Source organism: Cervus elaphus, chromosome 20 (assembly GCF_910594005.1).
Source record: "Cervus elaphus chromosome 20, mCerEla1.1, whole genome shotgun sequence".
Lineage (NCBI taxonomy): Eukaryota > Metazoa > Chordata > Mammalia > Artiodactyla > Cervidae > Cervus > Cervus elaphus.
The window spans coordinates 36,902,287-36,923,924 of record NC_057834.1 but is presented as its reverse complement, the minus strand read 5'-3'; the positions used below and the strand labels follow the sequence as shown (position 1 = coordinate 36,923,924).

The window sequence follows — 21,638 nt, the reverse complement described above, 5'->3', positions numbered from 1 at the left end:
ACAGAGGTAAGCCCAGGAAAGGCCCTGGAGGCAATGGCATCTGAGTTGAATTCTGAATAAGATGTAATTGGTCAGGTGAAGTGGAGGGAAGAAGTCTCTCTCCTGGCAGTGAGTTCAGTGGGGCCAAGAGGCCTTATGGCACGAGCGGTTAAGAACACAGGTAGCGGGGCCTGAACCCTGGTCATACCAGTTACTAAGTCTCTATGACTTAGCGCTGCCCTGGTTGTTTCGGTTGCGGCTCAGGCTTCGTGTGGGGTGGCTGAGTCTGTGTGTGCATGTGTGGGGTTAAGGACGAGGCTGGAAGGGTAAATGGAGGCCAGATTATGAAGGGCCTTCTAAACTAAACTAAGGACTGTAAACAGGGAGGTGATGAGGAGACTTTGAAGGGTTAATTCCTTATTCATTCATCTTTAAAAAATTATTTAAATTGGAAAATAATTGCTTTACAATGTGATGTTGGTTTCTGCCATACACCAACATGAATCAGCCATAGGTATACCGGCTCACTCATCTTGACAGGCTCTGAGATTCACACTTCCTCATCTCTCACACCCTGATAGCCCCTCCCCTGCCTGTGTTCTCATTCTGAAGCTCCATCTTCCCTTACTTCTTCCCCCTGCTCACCATCACTCACTCCTCTCTTCGCTCAGAATTTGACTAACTGCTCTACAATTCTGTGCATTGAATGGCCAACATGGGGTGGCAGAACTGGTGGCCTGGGATCCTGATCTCAAAACTACATCCAGTTTCATTCCTAACAAGCCTCACTTTGCTTTTAGCCGCCTGAGGATGGGAAAGAATCAGGAGGCTCTCTCAGAGGGTCTGCATCCAAGCCCATTCATTCCCAGCTTGATTTGGGTTGCTTCCAATACTTTGGCCACCTGATGTGAAGAGCTGACTCATTTGAAAAAACCCTGATTCTGGGAAAGATTGAGGGCAGGAGGAGAAGGGGACGACAGAGGATGAGATAGTTGGATGGCATCACTGACTCAATGGACGTGGGTTTGGGTGAACTCCGGGAGTTGGTGATGGACAGGGAGGCCTGGTGTGCTGTGGTTCATGGGGTCGCAGAGTCGGACACGACTGAGCAACTGAACTGAATTGAATTGAGGGAGTCAACCAGTCAGCCTCTGCCACATCACTTTTTCCTGCCAAAATGAGTTAATAGTCTCATGATAGCAAGAGATGTTCACTTCACAAGCTGGCCTTCCTGCTCTTTGGCCTAGCCCAAACTCTTCTGCATATTGGGGATGACCACTGCTAGTAGAATAAAATGTAAACTCTAGACTCCTAAGACCCTTCATAATCCATCCTAGTTTGCCTCTTTGGCCTTACCCCTCATAAATTCCAGCCTTCTCGAATTCACAGGATCCTTTCATAGAAGTCAAATTTAACACCTGGTTGTGACTACAAATGTTGGGCTCCTTAGATCACTTTGCCTATCTCAAGAGTAACATGAGATTACTTGGTCTGGATTCGAGAGTCCCTTGGACAGCAAGATCAAACCAGTCAATCCTAAAGGAAATCAACCCTGAATATTCAATGCAAGGACTGATGCCGAAGCTCCAATATGTTTGCCGCTTGATGTGAAGAGCTGATTCTTTGGAAAAGACCAATGCTGGGAAAGATTGAAGGCAAAAGAAGGGGGCGTCAGAAGATGAAATGGTTAGATAGCATCAGCAACTCAATGGACATGAATTTGAGCAAACTCCGGAAGATAGCGGAGGAGAGGAGCCTGGCATGCTGCAGTCCATGGGGTTGCAAAGTGTTGGACACAATTTGGCGACTGAACAACAAAAAGCCTGGCACCATTTTTGTTCAGGTGTTATGTGATACTTAAGTTCTCCTCCTTCTTCTCTTGACTCTTGTCCTCTTCTGGAAAATACTAGGTTTCCCTCACACTGGCCTTTCATATACTTAAAAAACAGAGGACCTGTCTCCTAGTCCAGTGGTTGAGACTGTGCTCCCAACGCAGGGGGTACAGGTTCAATCCCTGGTTGGGTAAGATTCTGAGATCTGCAGCCAAAAAACAGAATCAATACAACCACCTTTATTGCAATTATTACTCACATACCAGAAAAGTCAGCCCTTTAGGAGTGGCTAATTCAGTGTGTTTTCTATTCAAATTGTACAACTATCCTCACTAACTCCGGAACATTTTTATCACCCTCCAAAAGAAAATGTGACCCATTACCACTCTACATAGCAACCATTAACCTATGTTTTCTCTATGGATTTGCCTATTTTGAATACTTCATATGAATAGATTCATACATAGCAGGCCTACTCTTTCTGGCTTTGCCATGCATGTACTCTGAATGAATTCTCAAATCAATTTTGAGGGTGAAATTTCCCAGCCAACTTGTCTCTGGCTTCAGTGGTATTCTATCCAGCAGCAGCCATCGACATAGGGAAATTGACCATCTCCAAAAACTGTTAAGGGACCTACCCTCACTATGCTGGTCCCCTGCACAACAGGAATAAAGTGTCAGGGTGGGTGAACTAGTATGCACGCAGCAAATTCTATGGCACAAACACCCTGGCTTGGTGTGTCAACAACAAAACCAACACTCTGCAAACATTGCTTAAAGGTATTTTTTCTTTTTTTATTTAACTTTAACTTCTGAGGTAAAATACTTTTTTTTTCTTTCAACTTCCATAACAAAATACAGAGCTATCAGATACCCCTGGAAAAAATATGTATATTATACATATATTTCTATAACATTACATCATATATATATAATATATATATGCAAAAATTTGAAGACTTTATAGAAAGCAGAACATCTAAAAGGCACTGCACAATGGAGTTAAGATTACTTACACATTATGTACATATACACACTATTCTGCTTAAGCGGGTAACTAGTGAAGTCACCTTTCACATGTGAATTTCCAAAAATCCCTGCATCACAATTTTATAACTCAAAGAATGCCTAAATATTTCAAAACAAATTAACTGGTAACACCCCCCTCCACCCCCCCGCCAAGAACAAAAAATCGAACAGTTTTTGAAAGACTGGATCAGTTTTTTCCCCCCCAAATTTAAAAGTATATTCCATTACTGTCTATAAAACAGAGAACACAAACATATTTATGGAATAAATAAAAAACAAGGGACAAACAGCCAACTGACTGACTCTACCCGCTTGGTAAGAAGTTATATACTTCACTGTTTTTCTTTTAATGCTTCTGAAAGTCTCTTGGCCCACTGAGGACGAGGATGCAGTGATTCCCTGTTAGCGAGCTGGGTTTAATGCAGTGCAGCTTGAAAACTGGGGTTGGAGGAACTTGTTCATTTTTCACTCTTAGCGGTTCTTAAAAAACAAAAACACTCAGCAAGGCTGAATGCCCTGAAGAGATCTCTATACTATTTTCTTCTCTATAGCCAGAAAAGCAAACGGCTTGCAAGAACAGGTTCTTGATTAATACAACTTCAAAATCTGTATTTGCAAATTTTTAAACATTTGGCACAGCAAAAGTTGGAAAAAATGGGGAGGGAAAATAGACCTGGTGTTGTCCCCCTCTTTCCACATGCTGTCAGTGATGAGATGTTCACAGAAGAGAATGACCTGGCTTTGCGCCAGGCTTGTGACAGGTGCTGCCAGGAGTGGACTCAGGGGAGAAAAACTATCTCCCACCCCTCTGCCCCAGGAAGTATCAACGACCTCCACATCCCCTGGTCCATGCCCCAGGCGATCCCAAGTTCAGCTCTTGGTACCCTCCCCTAACCCCAGTGTGCAGTGCAAATCAGCCAACAGTTTACTGGTGGAATGGCAATCAAAGGAAACAGTTAAACATCAAACAGTTTCTTAAAGCCAAAAACAGTTTTCATGGAGTTGAACATTTTTTGAGTGTTTTTCAAGTGTAAAAGCAGTGACTTTTTATTCAAACAGAAGCAGCATCTAGGAATTAATTCTGGCACTTGGGTTCTAGGGGGTTACAGGTACGCATCATGGATTTTTCTCCCTCTTTTTTTTTTTAAAGGCCTCATGTCTATTCCTGAGTTCATACCGACACCTGCCGGCGCCTCCGCTCTAGTGGACAGAGGTGGTGGGCAGCCAGCCTCCCTGGTTAGATTGGGCAATGCCAAGCAGAGATGCCTCTTCCACCTGCCTGGGCTTGCTTTTCTGATTCGAGGTAAGTCGAGGTACAGAGAAAGGAACCGACAAAAACACAACCAAAGGCAGCCTGAGTTGTTAGGGACCACTCTCCTAATCCTTTTTCCAGGAAAAGACAAATCACTCATGGAATCTGAATCAACCAACGGGGAGGGCAACTGCCAAAAAAAAGGCATGATGGACTCAAGTCATCTTAAGCCATCTAATAACTCACTCACCTGCTCTAACCTTTCCTGGGCTCCTCTCTCAAGCATGCACTCCAGTTTAAAAAAGACCCCCCACCCCCACCATAAAAAGACAACCCTCAAGTGCTTCTTAGTACATATAGTTCACCTGGCCTAAGATGGGAGTCAGGAATTTCTCAAAAGCATCCCTGCGCCCAGTTCCTGCCCCAACCAGATATGCAGTTATTTCTCTGCTGCTCGTGGATCTGAGCCATGTTAGGTATTTCTGTGCACTATGTACTTACATGTGCACACACATACACACAGCTGGCTGCGGATTCTGTCTGCCCTTAGTCCAGGTTCCTTTTGCTTCATATATGATCAATACCTTCTGATTCCTTTGAAGTTGATGGAACAGAACTTCCCATGAAGAAACAATCCCTGGAGTTTCATGGACAGTCCATTCATCTTAAGAATTAGTACGATCTAGGGGAATGGGTATGGCAAGAATGGCAACATCACATCAGGACAGACACCCACTGTTCACTTCCACCAGCCTTTGTGGCATCTGTCTGCCTTCTGTGTTTCCTGTCCACCTCTTCCTTCAGCCTCATACACATCCACTTATACCCCCAGCTACCTTCTGCATTTCCAAGTATAATTTGCCCTTAAAGCCCACAATCCTGCCTTTCTGCTACCCATCCCAATAACATCAAGTGGGGATGATTAATACCAGCTTAAAGTTTAACCATTTTCCAATACTTCTGGATTATCTGAAAAGTTGTCCATGCCCTTTTACAGGTTTACGCTGACAGACCCGTATCATGTTGAAGTGTGTTCATTGTTAAGGCTTTGACTTAAGAAAACGGTTAAGAGCAGCAGACACAACAGAGACATCTTCATCTCGTGTCTCTCAGTCAACTCGCTCAGTCACACATTGGTTTGGCTCCCCAAACCCACGGTGGAAAAAAAAAAAGATAATTTTTGTGTTTTGTTTTTAAAGGCATCAGGTTACTTCCTTCTGTCCTCTTCTTTCTTCCCTGAACAAGAGTTTACAACTCCTCATGGCTTCTTAATAGATGAAGTAGGTGAAATGTCCAAGAAATTCACAGCAGGGCTTCCTGTCTCAACCACGTAGCTGAGGCTTGGTGCCTGTGCCTTCCCAGCCCCGCTCTAACTGGCAGTACATTTCATGTTTCCTGAAAACATTCTATATTAAAAAAAAAGCCAAACAACAACAAAGGGAAAAAGAAAAAGAGCAACACGTGAACATCCCCCTGCCCCAGTAAGATAGATTATCTTATTCCTCCCCTGAAATAATTATAAAGAAACATTTCAGGCAAAATACTTAGTATTAATGGTCTCTCACTGCTCAACCTCCCAACCATACCCCTTTCCCTTTTATGTCTCTCTCTCAGAGCAAAATAAATTCATTAATGGCTTTCCATATATAAATACAATAGAAAAGAAATAAGTCTGGAACCTGAACTATTATGGGACCAAACAGTTTCTTGGCCCTCTGGGAGTCTGTCAAAGTGAAAGCCTCAATAGGAAACAGAGGCTCTTTCTCTTTTCAGTTCAATACCCTTCCCGTGTCCTACTCACCAGGAAAAAGTGTGTTCACATCCCACCTAATTTACAACAGAAGACACCCCATCCTATCCCCAAAACAAAAATACAAGTCTACACCCCTAGAATGATCAAACCAGTCTAATTCCCTCCCCACCCCCCACCCTGAAATCTTGCTACATAAATACATATATGTGTTTGATTATAGTATAAACAGCTCCCAATCCTCTTCCAGTTCTAAGCATCAGCAGCGGCTGTTGCCAAGCCCCGGGGTCCGGACCCATTCCAGAGAAACTTGCCATTCTTACTCAGGGCTTCGGGGTCATCATTCCAGCGCCGCTTCAACCGAAGCTTGGGGGGCATCAGGGCATCTTCTTTCTTCTCAGGTGCCCCAGGCTCTTTGCCAGGCCTGTCCTCACTGTCTTCAGACACCTCCAGGGGCTCTTCACTTGGGGTGCTAATGGGCACAGCAGGCCACACAGGCGGTGCAGCCGGGCGGGCGAAGATGGTGCTTTTCCCCTCTTCCGTGGTCCTGCTCGGCACCGTGCCCTCTTCTTGAGAGCGCTCCTCCTTCTCCCGTGCTGACTGCCTGAGGCTCTCGGGATCCTTTTCCAAGGCTGGTTCCACTTTAATTCTCGGCGGGACAGGAGTCAGTGTGGGCACAGGGACAGGGGCTGCCTCCTCGCTGCTCTCCACCCTCTCCCGGTTCTTGCGCCCGACGGGTGGGGGCTGCAGCTTGATAGAAAACTGTGACGACTCCTCAGGGTGCACCTGGCACTGCAGTGGTGGGACCATGAGGCCTGGGTAACGAGGAAATGTCCGTGGGCTCAGGTGGTAGTTGAACACAGAACAGGCTTGAGAATGAAGGTAGTGTTTCATTTCTTCAGGGTTGAAGGAGAAGCAACTGCTGCTGGTGAAGGGGCTCAGGCCTGGTGAGGGGCTATAGGAGAAGATGGTGGGAGTCAGGGAGAGGGCTGGTGAAATGGGGACGTTAAGGACGCCTCCACGGCCTGGGATCGGAGAGACGGCGAAGGGACTATGCGGGTCAGGGTACATCCCTGGCCTGGAGAACAAAGGAAGCATGATGTCAGGCTTGCGCTTCTGATGGCCAATCCCTCCACCCACGGCACTTCGGGAGGACATGAGATCCACACCCCGGCGCCAGTCAGTGGCTGGGCCATCCTCCAGCTCTGAAAGCTCCACCTTTCTATCAGTGCCATTACTTGACTCCTGGCCAGAAGCAGTTAGGGAGCTAGCAGAGAACCGCCCTGGCTGCACATCGCTAGTTGGAGAATGGGTGTCCAGAGGTGGGAAATGGAAGCGGGAAGAGCCTGTTGGCACTGGTGGCGCGCTCTGGGGAACCACACCTGTGAGGGTGGGAGAGACAAAAGGCCACTTTAGAGGTACAGTCATGCACGATCGGCAATTTTATTGACGCTAAGTACAAAATGTTGAAGAGCAACAGGAAACAAACATTCCAGCTGGGCTGAATCGCTCACCTGTTTGTCTCTTCAGCTTCCTCCATTCAACTTAGTTGCCGCCTTTCTCTAGCCTCTTACTCACTTTGTTTTCCTAGTACTCATTACTATCTAAAATATCATTTACTTGTTTATCTGTTTCCTAAATCCCATGAAGGCAGGGATTTCTTATTTGCAAGTACATTTCCAGCAGTTCAGGACTGAATAATTAGTAGGCTCTTAATAACCATCAGTTGAATGAATGAATGTAAGAGTGTGTATATACAATGTGTATCACCTGCTTCAATTCTCAGGTTTGCAAATGGTCTTTTCTTATTTTCGTTATTTGGGCCATGTCTATAAAGTAAGCAAGCAAACTAAAACCAACAACAAAACTGGGGATGATATGTATGTAAACAATGCATTAAAAGCTTGAAGACCCTGTACCTCACAAACATGAACATGAGCAAGACCACATTTTAAGAACAAAAACAGGACACAAGAAAGGACCATGTTTGTTAAGTATATCTTTTCTCATTTCTGACATACAACCACTTCTTTATAGACAGTCTAATATTTTTCAATCTCTCCAAATCTATTTTCTAATATACAAATTCTGTATAACAATCTCCATTCCCATCCTGCTTTCAATGCCTTTCAACCACTGAGGAGGCTGGAAGAAAGTCCCGTACCTACCACCTGTCTATCAAATTTGTGGACTGAGATCTGAAGTTCTAAGCAGAAACCAACACTGCGCTACACAAGTCAACTTCAGAGGCTCACAAGTTCTCTACTGCCCTCAAAAGTCCTTCTGATAATCAGAGCATTAAGAGGTGTGAGGCCTCAGGGACCCTGTGGGCTCCTGGGAGGTATCAGTGTCTTCTATCACTGATGATGTCAGGAGGGCTATTTTTACCTTGAGGGAAGGATAAAGGAGAAGAAAAAGTAAGAAAAACCCAAATAAGTGAAAGTGTGGCGACACAGAAGAAACAAAAAGGTGCACAAGATATGATGTGGGTAGGAACTGCCAGCAATCAGCTGTGTTCTTCTATTCTTGTTACAATTGAGTCATCTTCAGATTGGACCCTGGAGTCAGTTGGTAAGTGCAAGACTGTGTAGCTTTCTTGGCACACGTGTCTGAAGAACACTGTGCCAGAGCAGCATCTCCCAAACTGATGTTCTGCAGAAAACTGTTCTGTAGGTTTTTTCCCTAAAACCACTGATTTTAACTGTGTGATCATGAAAAACAGAGGGATGGACCTGTATATAATTTCAGCAGACTCAGGGGTCTCCAAAATATTTCTGCTACCAGCCTATTATAGTGGTTATGATTCTATTCTTTTTTGATTCTCTTGGATCTTGATTTTGCATTAAGAGCACATCTATTCAAAAGCAAAAGAAAAAAAACCAAAACACCCCCCTCCCCCAACACTTTTCTGTGTGCTGGTGGACTGAATAAGTATAACATGGAGAGAAAGGGAGGTGATAAAGAAGGTCCTGTCTCCTGAACAATTCAGTTATTTGTTTTGGTTTTTCCAAACTGGAAGACAGGTATCTCAGTCTCTACATGGGCTAAAGATACACTGTCAATTTGCAAAAATGGAGATAGAATACAGAGCATTTTCCAAGTGCGTTTAGAGGGAGTGAAGGAAGGCAATCTGGAGGTAGCATTTTGGATCCCTTTAACTAGCTGCAGCAGTCCTACTTTAGTAGGGCTGGAAAATGTGGGTTTGAATCTTAGTTCTAGCACCTTCTACTTTGTAGCCTGGTACAAGTAACCAATGGGTTTTTGAACCCCTTTGGCAAAATGGGAATAAGGCCCTTGCCTAGGTTTAAACCCTGGCCCTACAACTTAATAGCTATGTTATTCTAGGTAACTTACTTACCTTTCCAAGTCTCAGTTTCATTAACTGTAAAAGAGATAACAAGACTAATCCTCATGCTATGAAAACTACAAGAGTTAATATTTGTGAAGTCCTTAAACTAGTACCAGCACATAGCAAATTCCATGTATTTGTTAAAATACATGATTTTTTGTTAGAAAATAATCATGGTTTAAGAAGCTAAAACTTTTTAAAGGCATATGGACTATTTATTAGATAACAATATTAGAGCAATGTTAAAATTTCCTGAGTATGGTAATGTTATTGTGATTAGGAGAATGTCCTTGTGCATGGGAGATACATACTGAAGTACACAGGGATAAAGTGTCACATCTGTAACTTAATCTTGAAAGATTTAGAAGTTATATATATAGATAAAGCAAATGTTATCCATTAGTGATTGTAGGTAGAGGATATATGGGTGTTTGCAGTTTTATTTTCTCCCCCTCAATTTTTTTGTAGCTTGAAAGTTTTCTAAAATAAATATTAAAAAAACTGGGATGGGGTAGAGGGGTCTCAAGTTCATCCTTGAACTAGTTTGCCCTGCCCCCAAACCCTGACAAGTAAGCATTTTTACTACATATCTTCTGTATCTTTCCAATGTTTCTTATAAGTCCATTAAAAATACATTTTAATGTAAATATTAAAAACTCAAAAATACATTAAAAAATTTATTGCTTCTATGTTCAAAAACACACAGTTCAAAATAGCCCAACTGTATCAACCCACCATCTAGACAAGATCACTCTAGCCTCCAGGATCTAAATCCACACAGCTCTGCTTCTTAGAGCATTTATCACATTCCACATTGATATCTTATCTCTCTTGCTAAATTTTAAGTTCCTTGAGGGAAATAACTCCCCTATAATCTTTTTCTTTGTTTTTAAGTCTTAACACATTATCTGTTGAACAAATGAATGAATCCCAAATCCAGGGAAGGAATGAATGATCTATTAAATATGAGCTAGATTTCAATAGCTCAATGGCTCAAGAATTGTTTCCTGAGAAACTGTCCAACAGGTAACTGTATTCAAGCCACCCTGATCAAGCTTTGACTCTGCTGTCATCCTCAATGTTATCATTTGTGAAATAGGGATACTAAAACGTATACTTTACTAAGCTGTGAGAGTGGCATGAGTTAACTCACAAAAACACTGGGCAAAACTATCTCCATTAAGTAGATGTTCAATAAATGTTATATTTCTTTGTCATCATTAGAAGTTAACCTGAAATGTTTGGTCTATTTGGGTAAAAGTTCTCTATGAACTATTGACTCTAGTTCTTTGGGGTTATCTGCATCCAGGATGGAAAAAACTAGTCGTATCCCTAAAAGAAATGGACTTTTTGCTTTCCCCATGATTTTCTGATGAGGATCTTGAGCTTGGTTAAGAATCAAAGTTGATTCAACTGCCTTCTGGGCCAAAAGGTGGTTCTAGGCCACTACTGTGTGGCTGCTAGGCCAGAGTCTTCACAGAGTGACGGTCTAGATTTCCTTTTCCTGGAAAAGTACATTGGTCCCAATTCAGGTTATCCAAGTGGCTGGATTTGTGGGTTTTCAATAGAAAAAATGCAAACGTGAAGTCAAGTGGGCCTTAGGAAGCATCACTACGAACAAAGCCAGTGGAAGTGATGGAATTCCAGTTGAGCTATTTCAAATCCTGAAAGAAGATGCTGTAGAAGTGCTGCACTCAGTATGTTAGGAAATTTGGAAAACTCAGCAGTGGCCACAGGATTGGAAAAGGTCAGTTTTCATTCCAATACAAAAGAAAGGCAATGCCAAAGAATGTTCAAACTACCACACCATAGCACTCATCTCACATGTCAGCAAAGTAATGCTCAAAATTCTCCAAGCCAGGCTTCAGCAATACATGAACTGTGAACTTCCAGATGTTCAAGCTGGATTTAGAAAAGGCAGAGGAACCAGAGATCGAATTGCCAACATCTGCTGGATCATCAGAAAAGCAAGAGAGTTCCAGAAAAACATCTACTTCTACTTTACTGACTATGCCAAAGCCTTTGACTGTGTGGATCACAACAAACTGAAAACTCTGAAAGAGATGGGAATACCAGACCACCTGACCTGCCTCTTGAGAAACCTGTATGCAGGTCAAGCAGCAACAGTTAGAACTGGACATGGAACAACACACTGCTTCCAAATAGGCAAAGGAGTACCTCAAGGCTGTATACTGTCACCCTGCTTATTTAACTTATATGCAAAGTACATCATGTGAAATGCCGGGCTGGAAGCACAAGCTGGAATCAAGATGGCCGGGAGAAATATCAATAACCTCAGATATGCAGATGACACCATCCTTATGGCAGAAAGTGAAGAACTAAAGAGCCTCTTGATGAAAGTGAAAGAGAAAAGTGAAAAAGTTGGCTTAAACTCAACATTCAGAAAACTAAGATCACGGCATCCAGTCCCATCACTTCATAGAAATAATATAGAACCAGCGAGAGTTTGGGAAATAATAGAAATAGCGAGAGACTTTATTTTCCTGGGCTCCAAAATCACTGCAGATGGTGAGTGCAGCCATGAAATTAAAAGAGGCTTGCTCCTTGGAAGAAAAGTTATGACCAACCTAGATAGCATATTAAAAAGCAGAGACATTACTTTGCCAACAAAGGTCCGTCTAGTCAAAGCTATGGTAGTTTTTCCAGTAGTTATGTATGGACATGAGAGTTGAACTATAAATTCTTCTGAGGGCAGAAGAATTGATGCTTTTGAACTGTGGTGTTGAAGACTCTTGAGAGTCACTTGGACTGCAAGGAGATCCAACCAGTCAATCCTAAAGGAAATCAGCCCTGAATATTCATTGGAAGGACTGAAGCTGAAACTCCAACACTTTGGCCACCTGATGCTAAGAACTGACTCCTAGAGTCAAAATTCCTCTAAGTATATAGGGAGGGGGCAAGAGTGAAAAATAGAGGAAACGAGATGCCAGTGGTTAGAACAGGTTTGATTTCCTAACACCTCTCCCTCAGGCACAAGGAAAGAAAACAGGTTGTAATTAGAGAGATGCATTCCAATAGTTTTTTTTTTTTTTTAAATGCATGCCCCAGGGACAGGAGGGAGTGGTTACAGGGGAGATGGAACAGTAATGATAGCAGCATCAAGCTAAAACTGCCCTAACTTGTTGTGTGTAGTAATTACATATCTACCACGGATCTCAGCATATTCTCTCAGCCACACCCCTGCTCTAAATTTTCAGGTTTCTTCCAACTTTTCTCTGAGAAGTTGTAATACTACAGAGTCATAAGCAGATTTCTTTGCCTTATGCAATTCCACAAAGACAGAGCACTGATGGACTGCTCAGAAATTAGTAAAATACATTCTATTTTCTTAGGCAGGGGCGTGATTTGCATCTTAAAACAAACAAACATCCTTATCAGAGACTGCCTTCTACGCTAAGAGGCAGACCGAAAACCTCTGTGAAAAGCTGTAATGGAAAGCTATCCTGTGGAGAGCCTAGAGGGGAAGCCTTGCAACACTTCAGAGGAGAGAAGGTCAACTAACCCCAGAGTCCTGTTCTCTGAGGCGTTGTTGGTGCAGATCAAAGGCACTGCTTTTCACTGCAAACATATGAACCTCCCCTCCTGTGATCAAGGATGCTGTGGTTTTGATGAGATTCACTTGATAAGGGTGAGCTTGGTTGTTTCATAGAAAATCGGAAGTGTTTTAGAAACTAGTTCTTGTCTGTGAAAGAGCCACTGGGCTGGGTGTTGAAATTCTGAATCCTGAACTTAAGGATCAACACAAACCTATGGAATATTATTCCTAAAGAGGACAATGTAGTAATATCTAGGAGATGACAGATAATATGCAGAAAATAGACCCAAATAAACCAAGTCTATCTCAGTGCTGCACAGTCTATCACTTCCTGTGAGAAGAATGAGAATACGTGGCAGAGGGAATCCAGGGGATCATATTACTTTGGTGTTTCTAAATACCCCTTAAACATGACAAATCTTAAGACTTGGGTTTTAAAAATTCTTTTTTAACTCAAAATTTACTCCCCACCAAGAGAGTTTGCATCTTACCACTTGACCGAATGTTGATGAATGGGTAGTTGGGCATCACCAGCTTGTTGAAGTTAAATTTATAAGTAAACCTTTTCCCTTTTGTTTTATGAAGGATCCTCTTGTTGTAATAGTATCTGGAAAAACAAGAATGCATGTCAAATCGTCTTCTAGCTACTGACTGTTTTTGATATACTTAGGTAACCACGACAATCAACAGCTCTTGCTCTGAGTATTACTTGTGAACATCACTATCATTCTTTTGTAGCTTTGCCCTCAGGTTAGAGCTGGGAGACCTAAGAGCTAACTTTTCTGATTCAATTTTCAACAAGATTCTAGTCCTTTACAAAGACAGTCTCTCTTTGAGATCCTGTACACCTATTCGAGCCCCAACCACTTTTCTTCTCTATCTCTCTATGGTTTCAATTCTTTAGTCCGTTTCCTTCCTGTTCCACTACACGTCACTGCTTCATTTCTCTTTTCTGCCTTCCCCAGGTGGGGGCAGACAAATCTCTTGGGAAGCCTGATGTGGTTAGTCTGGAGGCCTAAGCTCAAGGCATAGACAAAGGAATGTAGAACTGTTTTATGGTGGCAGGTCAAATAATGGTACATTCTGAGCTGGAAAACAGCAGTCAGCTTGGCCTACTTCACTTTCAAAAGAAGTGAGAGGCTCCAGCAATGTTGCTGCTCAGATTCTACATTCAGGGTCACACAATGAAGGCAGGCAGGGGAATTTCAATGTACCCAGAACCTTGAATATATTCAGTGGCATAGATGATACACAGCCCTGGAAGGGTAAAAGGTTATGAAATATAAAGACTGACAAGGGGAAACGAGAACCTGAGAAAACTTAAGTGACCGATCCTTAGACAAGCTGGAGCAACCTGCGAGCCGACAACCCACTGAGCTCATGGGTCCCTCAGCAGTGCGGCCCACCAAGCGCTGAGCGCTCCTCTTCTGCGCCTGCTTCACTCTTTTTCTAGTTTCTTTCAGGAGAGCCGAAAGGAGAGATATTCTAATAGATTTCCAACAGTTAAGTCTAAACTAATCTTTTGGATTACCAATTAGCTCCAATCCAGGTTTCACCACACTTTCTCGCCCACTACAGAGTATAATCGGCTGTCAGGATCCAGTGCCAGCCACGTTGGAATTCCCTCCTACATACAACCAAAGATATGCCTTTTCTCCTGTGCCACCCAGATTTAACAGCTCTTCTACTCCCACTGTAAAGCTACACATTATTCACTAGTGTAGTCTCTCATCACCTGATACCTTTTTATCTAACATGTACCAAACTACTTAAGCCTCTTTCCAATCTGTTAACACAATGGATCTGGGAGTTCTTTCCCCTACCTCAGGGCCCGGCTCAGTTTGTCGTAATTCATCTGTGGTTTGCACTTCCTGCGGCCCCAGAGGCGGGCCACCTCGTCTGGGTCCTTGATGACGAATTCCCCGTATTCTCCCTGCTGCCAGGCGATGACATGGCGGAACTCCTCCTTCTGCAGCAGCTCCAGAATGAAGTGCCACAGCTGGATCTGCCGGGAGCCCGGGGACGACTCTGTTTTATAGGCCCAATCAGGAAACTGATACCCTTTAATGTGAAAAGGGCAAGATCAAGGTAGTCAGGAGCTAGAAACATACATACCAGTTTCCCCAGCTTCACATTCCAACGCTCAGAATCTCTAGAGTGCTGTGCAAACATGCCATGAACACCCTTCAGTCAACTGGGGCTAATCCGCTGCACAGAGGAAGGCAGACAGAAGTTACCTTTCCTTGTGGCAATCATTAAATTTGATAAGAGCTGGGCAGCAGCAGCCAGGTGTTCTAATCTTTTCCCCTTTCAGACTTTACTAAATCTCATGCCTACTTCCTGTGAGGACATGAAAGTTCCAAAGGGAACACACAGGAAAGACAATGTTTTAGAAAAGAGCACCTTTTCCCCAAGGTTGGAATTGTTTCTTTAAGAGGAAAGAGACTTGAAAGCTTGGAAATAAGGGTGTGGTGACCACATCTGTTAACATTCATCCATAGGAAAAAGCATACAACTGTCCTAACGGTATCTACCCTGTCAAGAGGTGGTCAGTCACAGTCTGGCATTTGTGAACCAAGCCCGAGTGAAGAGAAAAGGAACCACTGAGGGACATTCCAGGTATATCAGAAAATGACTGATTAACTTCTGCTCACCTCCACCTCCTTCTGGCTTTTCCACGATGCTACAGCCTGCTTTCATTTTCACCCTCCTGCTGAGAGATACAAGCCACATCAATTACTTTAAGGTGTTCTGTGTTTATTATCCTCCCCAGGTTTTCTGCCACAGCCTTTTCCCAAACTTCCATTTCCTCATCTTTCCCTTCTTATGTAACCCTCTTTCAAACATGTCACTTCCAGAGTGCTAATCCTCAAGTCGTGAAATGATCCTCAAGTCATCAACTTCAAAGACCATAATTTATCTCTCACCTGACTTTAAACCACAAATAGTAAACACTGTTTTTAATATTTGCTTTCTCCCTCCTGACCAATCCTTCAAACGTAAAAAAAGGAAGGGTATGGTGAAATGAGTCCAAAAAGGCAGCCAGAACAAGTCAAACAGTTTGTCTTCTATTACTAGACAGGCCTAGATGCCAAGATACACAAGCCTGAGTTCACCCAGATGTACCAGTTTAAAGAGTAAAAAAAAAAAAAAAAAACCCAAAAAAAACAAAAAACCTCCCCCCAAAACCCAAATCCATCTGATTGCCACTCAAGAAGGAACATCTGATCTTGATTTACTTTCCTGAATTATGTGAGATGGGAAAAGGAAAACTCCTCCCAGTCAGAAACTGCCCCTTCCTCCTTGAAAAACACCCTGGGATACAGGAAGTAAATACACCATATGTACAGTTACTCTATACATGAAAATTCACACTCCTCCAATTTTTCTCTGAGAAAAAAATTTACATTTTCTCCCTTTAACAGAAAGGAAAAAAGAAGCAAGCATTTTTGGGAACCTTCTGTTCAACAAGTGGAGGGAGTCTGGCTGTGATTTCAATTCATTCCATCCAGATTTACAGTTCCTTAATAAATTTCCTGCTCCTAGCAGCAAGCAGCCTGTATCAGTTACTCCTTTAGCAAAAAGCAAAGAAGAGTAAAACAGCCAGAGAGATATGCAAGCAGGAGAAGGCAGATTTACCCTTACTCAGGCAGTTCCCCAGGGTGAATGACAGGCCCTCAGCACCAACATTAGCAGGAGTCTAGAGGGAATGTAGGTGCCTTGGTGACCCTAGGGCGGGGTGGATACAGATTCCTAATCTTGAAATTTCATCTAACCTAGGATTCTTCTAGATCCTTTGAAATTTTTTTTTTTCTCCTCACCATACACATTTAGAAGATCAGCAAATTTCGGTCTAAGAAATTACCAAGGAATGAGGATGGATAAATGCCCCAAAGGAGGGAGAAAACAAACATAAACAGAAACACACAGTTACATACACAAGATACACAATAACAAGGCCCCAGAGCTGAGGCAGGAGTTTCCTCTCCTGGCTGCTTCCATCTCCGTGACAATGAGGGAGGAAAAACGCTAATTTCCCCAAGACTCCAGGAAGCTGCCTTGAACGTTAACAACTAGGTTGCTCTGTCAGATCGCAGGGTCTTTATCCTGACACGGGAATGCCTTCACTCACGACGACTCTGGGGTTCAAATCCCGCCGCAACAATGACGTGCCCAGGAAGCTCTCTCCTGACATCCCAACTCTCCGATTTCACCTATAAAGGCCTTCCTCCCAGGAGTCCGGAGGCGCCTCTTCATGCCTTTCGCAAATTCACTCCGAGGACACACTGTCGAAGTAGGGTCACTCATCTTAACTCTGCACAGCCCGGCAGGCCCCTCGCCCTCCCTCGGACTGCGACCATTCCCCATAGAGTGAGGCTTGCAGAGCCTGGTGCCGCGTCCCGGCTTCCACAGCCCCCGGAGCCTCCTATCTACCTGCCTCCCGACCGGGCCTTCCTCTCCCCGTGGTCTCGGGGCTCCGCGGAGCCGCCGCAAGAACGCTGCCCGGGTCCCCGTCGCCCCTAAGCCATGGGGGCCCCCTCCCTTCCCCGCCCCCGCGCAGGGGGAGGCCCAGCAGGGTTAGTACGTGGCTCTCCCCGCGGCCCAGGCAGCAGGGACGCCGTCCCCGCCGAAGCTTGGGGGTCGGCCCGGACGGGTCGGCGGCGAGGCCGGGACTCACCTCTCCCCGGCACGGTCGGTCTTCGGTCCGGTCTCCTCCGCGGCGTCTCCGGCTCCTCCTCATCCACCCCAGCAGGAAGTGACCTCCTCGGCTGCTTTCGTCACTTCCATCCTCAGCGGAGAGGGCGGGGGAGGAGGCGGCGCCCTCCCGCCGGTCTCCCAGCCGCGCCCCGCCGCACCCAGCCGCGTCTCCCTTTCCTTTCTCCTTTCCGCAGACGCTGGCTTCCGCCCGCACCCCGCCCCCGCCGCGCGCTCCTCCCGCCGCGCAGCCCGCGCAGCTTCCCCGGCGCGGCCCGTGCGTCACGCTGCGGGGGCACGTTACGCACGCTCGCGGCCGGTGGCCGGGCGGCGGGCCTGTGGTCGGAGGGACTCGTAGGGGGATGCGGCGGGTTTTCCCGCCGGTTCGGTGTGGATGAGGCTGTGCCCTGGGGGCCTCACCTGTCGCCGGAGGGCACCTCGCAGTTCTCACTGGACCGAAAGCTTCCTCGAGACCACTGAGCGGGGTGGGGGTGGGGGGGTCCTCCGCCCCGTTTCTCCTTAACAGGGGCCTGCGACCTCCCAGAGAGGAGAGCCTTCACAATGGGAAGAGACCCGCGGACCTCAGTGGGAGTTCTTTTACCCTCTTAAGAAGAGCCTTTTCAGATACTTTGAAAAGACTCCATGAGGCTTTCTGTGAATCCTTGCTTCGGCATTTTTACTCCCTCCGCCCACCCATAAGGGGATTGTGATGTTTCTTCGCTGATCCCTGTCCCTCTGCATTTAGTCTTAATTTGTCCTCTTCTAAACAACTTGCACGTCTCCCTAAGTCATTCAAATACATCTCCCCTTTCTTTTTCTCTTTTGTTCCTGCTCAAGCAATGACAAGCATCTTGTCCAAAGCACTTTTTGTTCTTCCTTTAAGGTTCTTTAATAGTAAAGGACCTCAAACAGTTCAACATTAGCTCCATCCCTGCCCCGTATGTTTGAGTGATGTCAAGGCCTAGTTTTACCCTAAAGAAAAAAAAAAAAAAGGGAGGAATGGGGATCAGTAAAGTTGAAGTGAATTGATCAGTAAGAATGTGCCAGAAGTGAAGAAGAGAAATGGAATTGAATGACAATTTGGATAAAGGAGTAAACTGTTTTGTACCGCTGTTCTAACTATACGGTTATGTCCTGAATGCCAAGAAGAACATGAAACATCACCATTAGTTAGAAAAGTTGGCTTCCAGTTTTGGGCTTGCCACTCGCTGTTCTCTAGTTACTGTAAATTAGCTAGTAAGTTGGGCCCTTCTGGGCCTACAGTTGCCTTTTCTGTTTAAAAAGAGAATGGCGTTGGTGATACAAGGTCTTTTCTAGTGAGAAAATCCTATGTAGGTGAATAAAATGAGAAAAATTTAAGTGCCATATATAGATTACTGTAACAGGGAAGAATAGATTGCTTTAACCTTTGTATTGTATTGCTTTTCTTCAAGTTAATCCCTCAAGAAATGCTGCCTGTAGTCTTAAATTGTAAATAGTGGACCACCTCTGGGAACTGTGCCTGCCATGTAATGAGTGTTAACCTGAAGCATCTTTCTTTAGCACATAGGAAACCTCCTGACTAGGCTCTCTTGGAAATGGCTGCAGGAAGGAAGAAGTTAACACATCCTGAAATCAGGACTTTACCTGCATCCCTTTTTTATATAAAAGAAGCTTGAATTCTAACTCAGGGAAGATGGTTCTTTGGGACACTAGTCCACCATCTTCTCTGTCTCCTGGCTTTCTGAATAAAAGTTGCTCTTCCTTGCCCCAACAGCTCATCTCTTGATATATTGCCCTGTCATACTGTGAGCACTATGAACTTGGGCTTGGTAACATTTTACCAATATTTTCAGCTATACAGTGAGTCCCTTAAGTTCAGGAACTGTCTATATATCCTTTGTATCTTCTGCATAGTACCTAGAACAATGCTTTATATGTAGATTTGGCTAAACATTCTTTTAAAAGTATTGGAATTTGGGGAGTTCCCTGGTTGCCTAGTGGTTAGGATTCAGGCTTTCACTGCCAGGGCGCAGGTTCTCTCCCTGGTCAGGGAACTGAGATCCTGCAGCTGAGCAGTATGGGGGGAAAAAAAAAGAGATTTAGCTAAATGATGTAAATTGTAGGCAGGTCCTAGTGCCTTCACTGACTAGCTGTGTGATCTTGGCTAAGTTACTCAACTTCTCTATGAACATAATACCTATAGTGTCTACTCACGTGGTTGTATTAAATGTGTTAATATATGTAGAGTGGTTAGAGAACAAAATGGCACTTTATAAATACGGCAGAGAAACAAATGTTGGTGAAAATAGTCATAAGAACCATCATAAAAATCCTCAAATTCTCATACCACCCACACAAATCTTAGTATTTGTGTCAACTCAGAAACTAGGATGAGCATCCTCCTCTGAAAGTATGAAATTGCTAACCTTTGACTCATGTCTCAAACTGTCGTGGATAAGCCAGCACTTCACCTCAAAAGATCTTACGTTCTACAAGGAGCCAGCATCAGAGTATAGGACTCTCTGCATATTCTTAGCCCAATCCCCCGGGCTTCTCTGGCGGCTAAGATGGTAAAGAAATTGCCTGTAGTGCGGGAGACCCAGGTTCGACCTTGGGGTCAGGAAGATCCCACTGGAGAAGGGAATGGCTACCCACTCTACTATTCTTGCCTTGAGGATTCCATGGACAGAGGCGCCTGGTGGGCTGCAGTCCATGAGGTCACAAAAAGTCAGACATAACTGAGCGACTAAGCACCAGCACATGGCCCAGTCTCCTACAGGTCCCCTGCTGCAGCTTCTCTTGCTAATTAAGGCCCCAGAGGATGACTTGAGTAAACAAAAATTAGCAGAGACCAACAGGTATCTCTACCTGGCTGGAGTTTGATTTGACATATTGAGAAATGTTCATATGCCAGCAGAGCTCAACAGAGTTTTTACATTAAGAATCTGATCACTGACCTGAAACTCAACAGGTGAATTTGGGTCTGTTTAAAGCAAACTGAAAACTCGCTAACAATTTGTGAATCCGGATAAGTGAGTTTTGCCCTGGTAACCTCTCCTGTGGAGTTAGAATCTGGGGAGATGGAGTTTGAGGGCAAGATAGGGACTTCTTGCCTTCATGTTGGAACCTTGGCTTCACGTATCCAAGGTTCCTATCTCCTCCACCATGGCGCTGCTGCCTTCTTCATCTGCTGCAAACAGGTTTCACAACTTGGAATTTCTTGTTCCTGAAGTGTGGAGAGCTTGAATTTCCTGAAAGCATGGGGGTGGAAACACTTAGATACAGTCTGGGAGTCAGGACAGGTAAATATCTCTTGAGTTTCCACTTGCTCAAAGGCCCTCTTTGTCCACTCACTGCCTTCCACCTCTCCTTCCACCCATCTTTATGATTGTTCTATAGTCCTAAGGATAAATTTCTGTTTTAAATCTCACACTCTCAACTCTACTCTGGCTGCAACACAGCTAATCCATTGCTTCTTAACTTAAAAGAGAGGGGAAAAAAGAATTCAAAAATTTTTTTTTCCTTCCAAAAAACCCCTTCTGAATTGGTGTGTGTGTTTCTTTCTCCCCTGGCTCACTTTTCTTTATTGTTCCCATTTGTATTTATGCACTCACAGGCTTTCCTCTCTGTTCTTGTTGTAGATCACTGTAGTAGCTCTGCTGTTAGATACCATCTGTATGTCATGTACATATTTGTTCTTAGTGTGTTTGTCTTAGATTGCAGGCCCTCAGAGGTTAGAGTTGCAGTTGATAGGTCCCCACAGTGCCCAGAGCAGTTCTGTGTCATCATTTGAAATGCCTAATAATGATGATTTCCTTTTCTGTGAATGCGCTGCTGAGACTAGCTTCTTCCTATCTCCCTCAGAGTCCTCCAAGCCTCTCAGGAAAAATCAGGTAGCCTCTTTTCCCCAAAGTGTGTCTTCAGTAAACTTGGATTCAGAAGACCCGAGTTTTCATCTCATTTCTGCCCCTTCCTAATGAACTGTGTTCTGACTAGCCTCTGTGTTTCAGCCTCCTAATCTGTAACAGGGGCATGCTATTGATGTCCTTGATGAGGACAGAGTGTAACAGTGTCTGTGGAGTGCTTGTCAACTGTGAAACCCTTTATAAAAGTCAAGGATCCTGATTACTTTTGTTGCCACCCCAGACCCTACTCTGTTCTTGGTATCAAGAACTCAAACTTTACAGCACTTATCACCTAATTTCACAAACTTT

At 44.3% G+C, this 21,638-nt stretch overlaps 1 protein-coding gene across 3 annotated transcripts; it reads right to left on the bottom strand.

Annotated features, from left to right (window-relative positions):
• Positions 1-2,585: 2,585 nt before the first annotated feature.
• Positions 2,586-17,696, bottom strand: ETV3 (ETS variant transcription factor 3). Of its 3 annotated transcripts, XM_043877219.1 has the most exons (6): positions 17,426-17,641; positions 15,402-15,460; positions 14,571-14,808; positions 13,239-13,354; positions 6,166-7,224; positions 2,586-5,498 (listed from the first exon to the last, which is right to left on the bottom strand). In XM_043877219.1, exons 2-6 carry the CDS (start codon positions 15,445-15,447, stop codon positions 5,479-5,481), a joined length of 1,479 nt encoding a protein of 492 aa, XP_043733154.1. In that variant the 5' UTR covers positions 15,448-15,460; positions 17,426-17,641; the 3' UTR covers positions 2,586-5,478. The 3 variants fall into 3 exon arrangements, with proteins under 3 accessions (XP_043733154.1, XP_043733152.1, XP_043733153.1); XM_043877217.1 differs by having other exon boundaries at positions 2,586-7,224; positions 17,426-17,696; XM_043877218.1 differs by having other exon boundaries at positions 2,586-7,224; positions 15,402-15,457.
• Positions 17,697-21,638: the final 3,942 nt, after the last annotated feature.